The following is a 14285-nucleotide window of genomic DNA, read 5'->3' as shown; positions in this document are numbered from 1 at the left end:
TCATCGAATTCAATAAGTGATACTCCCTTCACGTCCCTCTGACATTCGGTGTACTCTGAGAGGAATCGGGCTTCAGCAATGCTGAGAAGCGCATATCAACGTAGAAATCTTAGCACAAACTTACTTCACCACCTCCATAGGAGGCAACGTTTGTAAAACTGAATTGTGGGTGTGGTGAGGGGTGTATTTATAGGCATTTTGAGGTTTGGGAAACTTTGCCCCTCCTGGTAGGATTGTATATCCCATATGTCACTAGCTCATGGACTCTTGCCAAATACATGAAAGAAAGGAAGATCCTATTCTATCCCATTCGTTAGCATTAATGTTCACCATTTTGACCGGCACAGGAAAGTTTAAATGAACTTACCTGTCTTCATAAACTCTGTCTAATTTAGGAATCTTGGGTTCCTCAGGCAGCATGGCCTCCGGAACTTCTAGAGTCAACAAAACCTCCTTTAATAAAAAACGCAGATGCTCTATATTAAATCTAAAGGATGGTTCGTCCACAGCAGGAGGCTTAGACACTTTAGTCTCCGACCCAGACAGTTCACCCTCTGAAGCCACAGAGGTTAACTCATCATTGGATAACTAAGACATAACAGCTAAATCCGACAAATATTTAGATGACTCTGGGTCAGGAGAACTAGGTTTCACCTTTCTCTTGCTTTTGTTAGAGCGAGGTAATGCACTCAGGGCCGCAGACACCCCGATTGTAACTGTGCGGCAAGTCCGCAGGAAGTAGGTCCCCTCCAAAAGAAAGTCATTTGGAGTGCTGCAGCTTTCTCTCTCTCTCTCTATATATATATATATATATATATATATATATATATATATATATATATATATATATATATATATATATATATATATATATATATATATATATATATATATATATATATATATATATATATACAAACACACACACATATATATATATACATATATATATATATATATATATATATAATGAAAACAAGAAGGCCCCTTTAAAATACTTTATTTGTTAGATTATATATGGTCTTATTAATTAGTCTGGAAAAAGATTCTAAACTTATTTGAAAAACTGGTTCCTATAATAAGCAAAGAATTTTGTGTTTAATATGTTTAAATATATTAGATGTCACTTTTCTATATCTGTGCAAGTAGATATAATTAAACTAAATGTAACCATAGAAATTGTATTTGAATATCAAAGCACTATGTAGAATTCATTGACATACTTATTTTTTTCTATGGGCATGCTGTATATAAAAGTCAGGGATCTTCCTAGCTACCTCTCTTATTACCTTGTATGCAGCTATCAGCTGGGAACAGTTGCGGTTCTTACGGATGCTTTTGTTGGTCCCAGTCAATTTCCACCGACGGAGAAAGCATAGGTCTGAATTTCTCTGCAGGTAGGTGATCAAATCATTCTTTGGCAAAGTGTCTGTCCCCAGGAACTGCTCCACATGTTCCACAGACCAACAGCCCTAAAAAATAAAAAACTATTATTACTATTATAGTATACAATCTTTCTTAAAGTGCTGCACATTTCAGATAACAAACCAAAAAAACAAAAAAAGTTTACCATTTAAAATCATCATGTTCAGTTGCTAAAATTCAAATTTGAAATGCACATACATTTTTATTCACAAAAATGCTTCACATGACGTACAAATGACACACATCCAACACTCCAGCATGCTCTGAATCTCTATAATGAATTAAGTGAACTGGTGCTTTAAAGGGACACTGAACCCAAATGTTTTCTTTCGTGATTCAGATAGAGCATGCAATTTTAAGTAAATTTCTAATTTACTTCTATTATCAAATTTTCATCATTCTCTTGGTATCTTTATTTGAAATGCAAGAATGTAAGTTTAGATGCCGATCCATTTTTGGTGATTGGTGGATAAATTCACCCACCAATAAACTAGTGCTGTCCATAGATCTGAACCAAAAAAATAGCTTAGAAGCCCTTTTCAAATAAAGATAGCAAGAGAACGAAGATAAAAATGATAATAGGAGTAAATTAGAAAGTTGCTTAAAATTGCATGCTTATCTGAATCATAAAAGAAAAAAAATTAGGTTCAGTGTCCCTTTATGGATGAGAGTATCAGACGCTTGTGTATTTGCCTTATCTGCATCTGCTATCAGAACATCATGCACAACAAAAAAGTTATCACAGAACATGTGATAACTTTTCCCAGAGCCAAAGAAAAGTATAACACAACTGCTTGCAGTCAAAAATGAATTGAACTGCTGTGCTCTTTAAATTGGGACACTTTGCAATGTAAAGTGTGTTGGTGGGGGAAAAAAAAATAATAAAAATTTAACCATTTTTTTTACCCCACATGTATATGCTGGCGATCTTGCTGATGGGGGAAAAAATACAAGTAGGTGCAGAGGTGTCTGAAGTTTATAATATACAAATAACCTGTCTAAATAACAGGGTGGGCCGTGGACTCATCGTTTCAAAAAATAAATAAATTTATCATCAGGTAAGCATAAATTTTGTTTTCTTTTTAATGACACGATGAGTCCACGGATCATCTTAACTACTAATGGGAATCAATACCCAAGCTAGAGTACACAGATGGTACGGGAGGGACAAGACAGGGAACCTAAATGGAAGGCACCACTGCATGAAGAACCTTTCTCCCAAAAGCGGCCTCAGCCGAGGCAAAAGTTGCAGCCTTGTAAATCTGTTCCACTGAAGCTTCATTCTTGAATGCCCATTAAGGAGCAACAGCCCTAGTGGAATGAGCCGTAACTCTTTCAGGAGGCTGCTGTCCAGCAGTCCCATATGCAAAACGTATGATACTCTTCAGCCAAGAAGAAAGAGAAGTGGCCGTAGTTCTCTGACCCTTACGTTTACCCGAGAAAACCACAAACAGGGCAGAAGACTGGCGAAAATCCTTAGTCGCCTGCAGATAAAATTTTAAGTCATGAACCACGTCCAAATTATGCAGAAGCCTTTCCTTCTGAGAAGGAGGATTAGGACACAAGGAAGGAACAACAATCTTTTGATTAATGTTCCGATCCGAAACAACTTTAGGAAGAAAACCCAATTTAGTACGTAAAACTACCTTATCTGAATGGAAAAACATAATTTATGTAAGAACTTACCTGATAAATTAATTTCTTTCATATTGGCAAGAGTCCATGAGCTAGTGACGTATGGGATATACATTACTACCAGGAGGAGCAAAGTTTCCCAAACCTCAAAATGCCTATAAATACACCCCTCACCACACCCACAATTCAGTTTAACGAATAGCCAAGAAGTGGGGTGATAAGAAAGGAGCGAAAGCATCAAACAAGGAATTGGAATAATTGTGCTTTATACAAAAAAATCATAACCACCACAAAAAGGGTGGGCCTCATGGACTCTTGCCAATATGAAAGAAATTAATTTATCAGGTAAGTTCTTACATAAATAATGTTTTCATTCATGTAATAGGCAAGAGTCCATGAGCTAGTGACGTATGGGATAGCAGATACCCAAGATGTGGAACTTCCACGCAAGAGTCACTAGAGAGGGAGGGATAAAATAAAGACAGCCAATTCTGCTGAAAAAATAATCCATAACCCAAAACAAAAAGTTTTAATCTTATAATGAAAAAAACTGAAATTATAAGCAGAAGAATCAAACTGAAACAGCTGCCTGAAGTACTTTTCTACCAAAAACTGCTTCAGAAGAAGAAAAAAACATCAAAATGGTAGAATTTAGTAAAAGTATGCAAAGAAGACCAAGCTGCTGCTTTGCAAATCTGATCAACAGAAGCTTCATTCCTAAAAGCCCAGGAAGTAGAAACTGACCTAGTAGAATGAGCCGTAATCCTTTGAGGCGGGGATTTACCCAACTCCACATAAGCATGATGAATTAAAGACTTTAACCAAGACGCCAAAGAAATGGCAGAAGCCTTCTGACCTTTCCTAGAACCAGAAAAAATAACAAATAGACTAGAAGTCTTTCTGAAATCCTTAGTAGCTTCAACATAATATTTCAAAACTCTTACTACATCCAAAGAATGTAAAGATCTCTCCAGAGAATTCTTAGGATTAGGACACAATGAAGGGACAACAATTTCTCTACTAATGTTGTTAGAATTCACAACTTTAGGTAAAAATTTAAATGAAGTCCGCAACACCGCCTTATCCTGATGAAAAATCAGAAAAGGAGATTCACAAGAAAGAGCAGATAACTCAGAAACTCTTCTAGCAGAAGAGATGGCCAAAAGAAACAAAACTTTCCAAGAAAGTAATTTAATATACAGAGAATGCATAGGTTCAAACGAAGGAGCCTGTAAAGCCCTCAGAACCAAATTAAGACTCCAAGGAGGAGAGATTGACTTAATGACAGGCTTGATACGAACCAAAGCCTGTACAAAACAATGAATATCGGGATGATTAGCAATCTTTCTGTGAAAAAGAACAGAAAGAGCAGAGATTTGTCCTTTCAAGGAACTTGCAGACAAACCTTTTTCCAAACCATCCTGAAGAAACTGTAAAATTCTAGGAATTCTAAAAGAATGCCAAGAGAATTTATGAGAAGACCACCAAGAAATGTAAGTCTTCCAAACTCGGTAATAAATCTTTCTAGACACAGGTTTACGAGCCTGTAACATAGTATTAATCACTTAATCAGAGAAACCTCTATGACTAAGTATTAAGCGTTCAATCTCCATACCTTCAAATTTAATGATTTGAGATCCTGATGGAAAAAACAATTTATGTAAGAACTTACCTGATAAATTCATTTCTTTCATATTAGCAAGAGTCCATGAGCTAGTGACGTATGGGATATACATTCCTAGCAGGAGGGGCAAAGTTTGCCAAACCTTAAAATGCCTATAAATACACCCCTCACCACACCCACAATTCAGTTTAACGAATAGCCAAGAAGTGGGGTGATAAGAAAGGAGCGAAAGCATCAAAAAATAAGGAATTGGAATAATTGTGCTTTATACAAAAAAATCATAACCACCACAAAATAGGGTGGGCCTCATGGACTCTTGCTAATATGAAAGAAATGAATTTATCAGGTAAGTTCTTACATAAATTATGTTTTCTTTCATGTAATTAGCCCATGAGCTAGTGACGTATGGGATAATAAATACCCAAGATGTGGAACTTCCACGCAAGAGTCACTAGAGAGGGAGGGATAAAATAAAGACAGCCAATTCTGCTGAAAAATTAATCCACTACCCAAATCAAAAAAGTTTAAATTTTTATAATGAAAAAAACTGAAATTATAAGCAGAAGAATCAAACTGAAACAGCTGCCTGAAGTACCATTCTACCAAAACTGCTTCTAAAGAAGAGAAAACATCAAAATGGTAGAACATAGTAAAAGTATGCAAAGAAGACCAAGTCATTGCTTTGCAAATCTGATCAACAGAAGCTTCATTCTTAAAAAGCCCAGGAAGTATAAACTTACCTAGTAGAATGAGATGTAATCCTCAGAGGCGGGAATCCACCCGACTCCAAATAAGCATGATGAATCAAAAGTTTAAGCAAGATGCCAAATAAATGGCAGAAGCCTTTTGACCTTCCTAAAACCAGAAAAGATAAATAGACTAGAAGTCTATCTGAAATCTGAATAGCTTCAACATAGAATTTCAAAAACTCTTACCATATCCAAAGAAAGTAATAATCTCACCAAAAAAAGTCTTAGGAAAACAATAATTCCTCCCTAATGTTGTTAGAATTTACAACTTTAGGTAAGAATTGAAATGAGGACAGCAAAATCCACCTTATCCTGATGAAAAAAATCACAAAAAAGAGATTCACAAGAAAGAACAGATAATTCAAAAAACTGTTCTAGCTGAAGAGATGTCCAAAAAGAACAATACTTTCCATGAAAGTAATTAATGTCCAGAGCAAGCATATGCTCAAATAGAAGAGCCTGAAAAGCCTTCAGAACCAAAATAAGACTCCAAGGAGGAGAAATTGGCTTAATGACAGGTTTGATACGAATCAAAACCTGAACAAAATGATGAATATCATGAAGTAACACAAAAAAGAGCAGATAACTCAAAAACTCTTCTAGCAGAAGAAATAACCAAAAGGAACAATACTTTTCCAAAAAAGTAATTAATGTTCAGAGAATGCATACTTTCGAACGGAGGAGCCTGTAAAGCCCTCAGCACCAAATTGAGACTCCAAAGAGGAGAGATTGAATAAATGACAGGCTTGATACGGACCAAAGCCTGTACAAAACAATGAATATCAGGAAGATTAGCAATCTTTCAGTGAAAAAAGAACAAAAAGAGTAGAGATTTGTCCTATCAAAGAACTGAAGACAAAACCTTATCCAAACCAACCTGAAAAAATAATAAAATTCTATGAATTTTAAAAGAATGCCAAGAAAAATAGGTCTTCCAGACTCAATAACAAATCTTTCTAGAGACAGATTTACGAGCCTGAAACATAGTATTAATCAATGAGTCAGAGAAACCTCTATGACTAAAAATCAAGCGTTCAATCTCCATCCCTTCAAATTTAATGATTTGAGATCCTGATGGAAAAAATGGGCCTTGAGAAAGAAGGTCTGGTTTAAACGGAAGTGACCAAGGTTGGCAACTGGCCATCCGAATGAGATCTGCATACCAAAACCTGAGAGGCCATGCTGGAGCCACCAGCAGAACAAACCAATACTCCATAAGAATCTTTGGAAATTACTTTGGAAGAAGAACTAGAGGCGGAAAGAAATAAACAAAAAGATAATTCCAAAGAAATGTCAATGCATACACTACTTCTGCCTGAGGATCCCCGGACCTGAATAGGCCCCTGGAAAGTTCTTCATTCAGATGAGATGCCAACAGATCTATTTCTAGAAATGCTCACATCTGAAAAATTGAAAAACATATCTGGGTATGAGAGACCATTCTCCCGGATGTAAAGCTTGATTAACAGAGATAATCCGCTTCCCAAATATCTATACCTGGGAAAAAACATAATTTATGCTTACCTGATAAATGTATTTCTCTTGTAGTGTATCCAGTCCACGGATCATCCATTACTTATGGGATATTCTCCTTCCCAACAGGAAGTTGCAAGAGGATCACCCACAGCAGAGCTGCTATATAGCTCCTCCCCTCACTGCCATATCCAGTCATTCGACCGAAACAAACAGAGAAAGGAGAAACCATAGGGTGCAGTGGTGACTGTAGTTTAATTAAATTTTAGACCTGCCTTAAAATGACAGGGCGGGCAGTGGACTGGATACACTACAAGAGAAATAAATTTATCAGGTAAGCATAAATTATGTTTTCTCTTGTTAAGTGTATCCAGTCCACGGATCATCCATTACTTATGGGATACCAATACCAAAGCTAAAGTACACGGATGATGGGAGGGACAAAGCAGGGATTAAGCGGAAGGAACCACTGCCTGAAGAACCTTTCTCCCAAAAACAGCCTCTGAAGAAGCAAAAGTATCAAATTTGTAAAATTTTGAAAAAGTGTGAAGCGAAGACCAAGTCGCGGCCTTGCAAATCTGTTCAACAGAGGCCTCATTTTTAAAGGCCCAGGTGGAAGCCACAGCTCTAGTAGAATGAGCTGTAATTCTTTCAGGGGGCTGCTGTCCAGCAGTCTCATAGGCTAGGCGTATAATACTCCGAAGCCAAAAGGAAAGAGAGGTTGCCGAAGCTTTTTGACCTCTCCTCTGTCCAGAATAAACGACAAACAGGGAAGATGTTTGACGAAAATCTTTAGTAGCTTGTAAGTAAAACTTCAAGGCACGGACTACGTCCAGATTATGTAAAAGACGTTCCTTCTTTGAAGAAGGATTAGGACACAATGATGGAACAACAATCTCTTGATTGATATTCTTGTTAGAAACCACCTTAGGTAAAAACCCAGGTTTGGTACGCAGAACTACCTTATCTGCATGAAAAATCAGATAAGGAGAATCACATTGTAAGGCAGATAGCTCAGAGACTCTCCGAGCCGAGGAAATAGCCATCAAAAACAGAACTTTCCAAGATAAAAGCTTAATATCAATGGAATGAAGGGGTTCAAACGGAACTCCTTGAAGAACTTTAAGAACCAAGTTTAAGCTCCATGGGGGAGCAACAGGTTTAAACACAGGCTTAATTCTAACCAAAGCCTGACAAAATGCCTGGACGTCTGGAACTTCTGCCAGACGCTTGTGCAAAAGAATAGACAGAGCAGAAATCTGTCCCTTTAAGGAACTAGCTGATAATCCTTTGTCCAAACCCTCTTGGAGAAAGGACAATATCCTAGGAATCCTAACCTTACTCCATGAGTAATTCTTGGATTCACACCAGTAAAGATATGTACGCCATATCTTGTGATAGATTTTCCTGGTAACAGGCTTTCGTGCCTGTATTAAGGTATCAATGACTGACTCGGAGAAGCCACGCTTTGATGGAATCAAGCGTTCAATCTCCATGCAGTCAGTCTCAGAGAAATTAGATTTGGATGATTGAAAGGACCTTGTATTAGAAGGTCCTGTCTTAGAGGCAGAGTCCATGGTGGAAAGGATGACATGTCCACTAGGTCTGCATACCAGGTCCTGCGTGGCCACGCAGGCGCTATTAGAATCACTGATGCTTTCTCCTGTTTGATTTTGGCAATCAGTCGAGGGAGCAGAGGAAACGGTGGAAACACATAAGCCAGGTTGAAGAACCAAGGCGCTGCTAGAGCATCTATCAGCGTCACTTCTGGGTCCCTGGACCTGGATCCGTAACAAGGAAGCTTGGCATTCTGGCGAGACGCCATGAGATCCAACTCTGGTTTGCCCCAACGATGAATCAATTGAGCAAACACCTCCGGATGGAGTTCCCACTCCCCCGGGTGAAAAGTCTGACGACTTAGAAAATCCGCCTCCCAGTTCTCCACGCCTGGGATATGGATTGCTGACAGGTGGCAAGAGTGAGTCTCTGCCCAGCGAATTCTTTTTGAGACTTCTAACATCGCTAGGGAACTCCTGGTTCCCCCTTGATGGTTGATGTAAGCCACAGTCGTGATATTGTCCGACTGAAATCTGATGAACCTCAGTGTTGCTGAGGCCAAGCCAGAAGAGCATTGAATATTGCTCTTAACTCCAGAATATTTATCGGAAGGAGTTTCTCCTCCTGAGTCCACGATCCCTGTGCCTTCAGGGAGTTCCAGACTGCACCCCAACCTAGAAGGCTGGCATCTGTTGTTACAATTGTCCAATCTGGTCTGCGAAAGGTCATACCCTCGGACAGGTGGACCCGAGACAACCACCAGAGAAGAGAATCTCTGGTCTCTTGATCCAGATTTAGCAGAGGGGACAAATCTGTGTAATCCCCATTCCACTGACTTAGCATGCATAATTGCAGCGGTCTGAGATGTAGGCGCGCAAATGGCTCTATGTCCATTGCCGCTACCATTAAGCCGATCACCTCCATACAGTGAGCCACCGAAGGGCGCGGAATGGAATGAAGAATACGCCAAGCATTAAGAAGCTTTGATAACCTGGACTCAGTCAGGTAAATTTTCATCTCTACAGAATCTATAAGAGTCCCTAAGAAGGAGACTCTTGTGAGTGGGGATAGAGAACTCTTTTCCTCGTTCACTTTCCACCCGTGCGATCTCAGAAATGCCAGAACTATCTCTGTATGAGACTTGGCAATTTGAAAGCTTGACGCCTGTATCAGGATTTCGTCTAGATACGGAGCCACCGCTATGCCTCGCGGTCTTAGAACCGCCAGAAGTGAGCCCAGAACCTTCGTAAAGATTCTCGGGGCTGTAGCCAACCCGAAGGGAAGAGCTACAAATTGGTAATGCCTGTCTAGAAAGGCAAACCTTAGGAACCGATGATGATCTTTGTGAATCGGTATGTGAAAGTAGGCATCCTTTAAGTCCACTGTGGTCATGTACTGACCCTCTTGGATCATGGGTAGGATGGTCCGAATAGTTTCCATTTTGAAAGATGGAACTCTGAGGAATTTGTTTAAGATCTTTAGATCCAAAATTGGTCTGAAGGTTCCCTCTTTTTTGGGAACCACAAACAGATTTGAATAAAAACCCTGTCCTTGTTCCGTCCGCGGAACTGGATGGATCACTCCCATTACTAGGAGGTCTTGCACACAGCGTAGGAATGCCTCTTTCTTTATCTGATTTGCAGATAACCTTGAAAGATGAAATCTCCCTTGTTTAGGGGAAGCTTTGAAGTGCAGAAGATATCCCTGAGATATGATCTCCAACGCCCAGGGATCCTGAACATCTCTTGCCCACGCCTGGGCGAAGAGAAAAAGTCTGCCCCCTACTAGATCCGTCGCCGGATAGAGGGCCGTTCCTTCATGCTGTCTTAGAGGCAGCAGCAGGCTTTCTGGCCTGCTTGCCTTTGTTCCAGGACTGGTTAGGTTTCCAGGCCTGCTTAGATTGAGCAAAAGTTCCCTCTTGTCTTGAAGCGGAGGAAGTTGATGCTGCACCTGCCTTGGAATTTCGAAAGGCACGAAAATTAGACTGTTTGGCCTTTGATTTAGCCCTGTCCTGAGGAAGGGTATGACCCATACCTCCAGTAATGTCAGCAATAATTTCTTTCAAACCAGGCCGGAATAAGGTCTGCCCCTTGAAAGGAATGTTGAGTAATTTAGACTTTGAAGTCACATCAGCTGACGAGGATTTGAGCCATAGCGCCCTACGCGCCTGGATGGCGAATCCGGAATTCTTAGCCGTTCGTTTAGTCAAATGAACATTGGCATCAGAAACAAATGAGTTAGCTAGCTTAAGAGTTCTAAGCTTGTCAACAATTTCAGTCAATGGAGCTGTATGGATGGCCTCTTCCAGGGCCTCAAACCAGAATGCCGCCGCAGCAGTGACAGGCGCAATGCATGCAAGGGGCTGTAAAATAAAACCTTGTTGAATAAACATTTTCTTAAGGTAACCCTCTAATTTTTTATCCATTGGATCTGAAAAAGCACAACTGTCCTCAACCGGGATAGTGGTACGCTTTGCTAAAGTAGAAACTGCTCCCACCACCTTAGGGACAGTCTGCCATAAGTCCCGTCTAGTGGCATCTATTGGAAACATTTTTCTAAATATAGGAGGTGGGGAAAAAGGCACACCGGGCCTATCCCACTCCTTACTAATAATTTCTGTAAGCCTTTTAGGTATTGGAAAAACATCAGTACTCATCGGCACTGCATAGTATTTATCCAGCCTACACAATTTCTCTGGCACTGCAATTGTGTCAGTCATTCAGAGCAGCTAATACCTCCCCAAGAAATACACGGAGGTTCTCAAGCTTAAATTTAAAATTAGAAATCTCTGAATCAGGTCTCCCCGAATCAGAGACGTCACCCACAAACTGAAGCTCTCCGTCCTCAGGTTCTGCATATTGTGACGCAGTATCAGACATGGCTCTTACAGCATCTACGCGCTCTGTATCTCGTCTAACCCCAGAGCTATCGCGCTTGCCTCTCAATTCAGGCAATCTGGATAATACCTCTGACAGGGTATTATTCATGATTGCAGCCATGTCCTGCAAAGTAATCGCTATGGGCGTCCCTGATGTACTTGGCGCCTTATTAGCGTGCGTCCCTTGAGCGGGAGGCGAAGGGTCCGACACGTGGGGAGAGTTAGTAGGCATAACTTCCCCCTCGACAGACCCTTCTGGTGACAATTCTTTTATAGATAAAGACTGATCTTTACTGTTTAAGGTGAAATCAATACATTTAGTACACATTCTCCTATGGGGCTCCACCATGGCTTTTAAACATAATGAACAAGTATCCTCTGTTTCAGACATGTTTGTACAGACTAGCAATGAGACTAGCAAGCTTGGAAAACACTTTAAAGCAAGTTAACAAGCAATATAAAAAATGTTACTGTGCCTTTAAGAGAAACAAATTGACAAAATTTGAAACAACAGTGAAAAAAGGCAGTTACACTAACAAAATTTTTACAGTGTATGTAACAAGTCAGCAGAGCATTGCACCCACTTGCAAATGGATGATTAACCCCTTAATAACAAAAACAGAATAATAAATGACAAAAACGTTTTTTAAACACAGTCACAACATCTGCCACAGTCTACTGTGATTGTTACCCTCCTCAAACACGACTTTGAAGCCTTTTGAGCCCTTCAGAGATGTCCTGTATCATGCAGAGGGAAGCTGAATGTCTCTGTCAGTATTTTTAGCTGCACAGAAAAGCACTAAAATAGGCCCTTCCCACTCATATTGCAACAGTGGAAAGCTTCAGGAAACTGTCTCTAGGCAGAAATCAAACCAGCCATGTGGAAAAAAACTATTACCCAATAAGCTTTGTCACCAAACATATATAAAAACGATTAACATGCCAGCAAACGTTTTATATTACATTTTTATAAGAGTATGCATCTCTATTAATAAGCCTGATACCAGTAGCTATCACTGCATTTAAGGCTTTACTTACATTAATCCGGTATAAGCAGCATTTTCTTGCAAATTCCATCCCTAGAAAAATATTAACTGCACATACCTTATTGCAGGAAAACCTGCACGCCATTCCCTCTCTGAAGTTACCTCACTCCTCAGAATATGTGAGAACAGCCATGGATCTTAGTTACTTCTGCTAAGATCATAGAAAATGCAGGCAGATTCTTCTTCTAAATACTGCCTGAGATAAACAGCACACTCCGGTACCATTTAAAAATAACAAACTTTTGATTGAAGAAATAAACTAAGTATAAAACACCACTCTCCTCTTACGACCTCCATCTTTGTTGAGGGTTGCAAGAGAATGACTGGGTATGGCAGTGAGGGGAGGAGCTATACAGCAGCTCTGCTGTGGGTGATCCTCTTGCAACTTCCTGTTGGGAAGGAGAATATCCCATAAGTAATGGATGATCCGTGGACTGGATACACTTAACAAGAGAAAAACCCACAGAATTTAGATAGAAGCTGGATTTAGCCCAAGCTAATATCCGAGACACTTCTGTCACAGCCTAAGGACTGATAGTCCCACCCTGATGATTGACATACACCAAAGTTGTGATATTGTCGGAAAACAATAAACGTCTCTTCTTCAAAAAGAAACTAACTGAAAAACTCTGAGAATGCACAGAGTTCTAAAATATCAAATGGTAATCTCGCCTCCTGAGATTTCCAAACCCCTTGTGCTGACAGAGATCCTCAGACAGCCTCCCAACCAAAAAGACTCACATCTGTAGAGATCATGTTCCAGGTTGAAAGAAACGAAGAGACCTGTAGAACTAAATGATGGTGATCTTAACCACCAATCAAGATAAATATTAGGATTCGAAGATTTAAAATGTGAAATCCTAGAATCCCTGCACCATAATTCAGCATAAAAAACTGGAAAGGTTCTTTCTATTGAAAATGAGCAAAGGGAATTGAATCCAATGCTGTGGCCATAAGACCTAAAACTTCTATGCAACTGAAGGAAATAATAGAGACTAAAGGTACCGACAGACGGAACCCAATAAAATTGTCCCTTGTCTGATAGAGACAAAGACAGTGACACAAACTATCTGGAAACCTAAAAAAGGTGACCCTTGTGTGAGGAATCAAGAGCTTTTGAAAAAAAGATTCTCTAACTATGTCCTGGAAGAACAAAGTGAATCATATGAGATTCCGCATCCTCAGAAAATAAACTGAATGAAAACAGAAAAATGAAAATATGCATTTATTGTATCTAATGAAAACAAATAATGCTATCACTGACCAAAAAAAAGGCAGAATAGTTTGAATAAAACTCCAAAACCCAGTTCCTAAAAATGGAACTGGAAGAAATACCCCAGAAGATTCCAGGTCTGAGCAGCGCTTGAACCCCACAGGTGATCAGCCATGCTTCAACAGTACCCAAAATATATAGGACCGAAACACACTTAAAGAAAGTGTTAGCCTTACTGGAATAGCTGGAATATAATAGAGAAAAAAGACTTCTCACAGATGGTTTATTCTGAACTTAATCTGTACCCAAAATCAAAGAAATTTGGACCGAATAGAACCAAATAAATTTCAAAAAAGTCTTAACCTGCCCCTTACCAGCCGAGCTGGAATACGGCACGTACATCGCAATTTTAGGGAGCTGATTTTGAACTGAAAAATTTCCAATTAAAAACATGTTACTTGGGAAAGAAATCAGGAATTTGTTCCTTAATAAGAACAACCAAACTAATATAAGCTTAAAGTTTTAGTCTTAGAACTCAATCTTGAAGCCCAGAGTAACGGTTAAGAATTGAATCCAATTATAATTGATTATCTTAGAACAAAAAGAAATATGGATTTTTAGAAATCACAAAATTCTTCTAGCTAAAACAGCTAAAGACATAGATTAAACCTCATTTGCGAAAATA

At 39.4% G+C, this 14285-nt stretch overlaps 1 protein-coding gene across 1 annotated transcript in view; it reads right to left on the bottom strand.

Moving 5' to 3' along the window:
• The window catches only part of HECTD1 (HECT domain E3 ubiquitin protein ligase 1), a 699591-nt gene that overhangs the window by 190338 nt on the left and 494968 nt on the right, over positions 1–14285 (bottom strand). Inside the window, exon 28 of the mRNA XM_053711863.1 lies at positions 1290–1472. Coding sequence (XP_053567838.1) covers positions 1290–1472 — 183 coding nt within the window. The remainder of the gene's footprint in view (positions 1–1289; positions 1473–14285) is intronic.

The sequence above is a fragment of the Bombina bombina genome, chromosome 1 (genome assembly GCF_027579735.1).
Source record: "Bombina bombina isolate aBomBom1 chromosome 1, aBomBom1.pri, whole genome shotgun sequence".
NCBI classification, from domain to species: Eukaryota; Metazoa; Chordata; class Amphibia; order Anura; family Bombinatoridae; genus Bombina; species Bombina bombina.
This window is presented reverse-complemented; position numbering and strand designations above follow the sequence as displayed.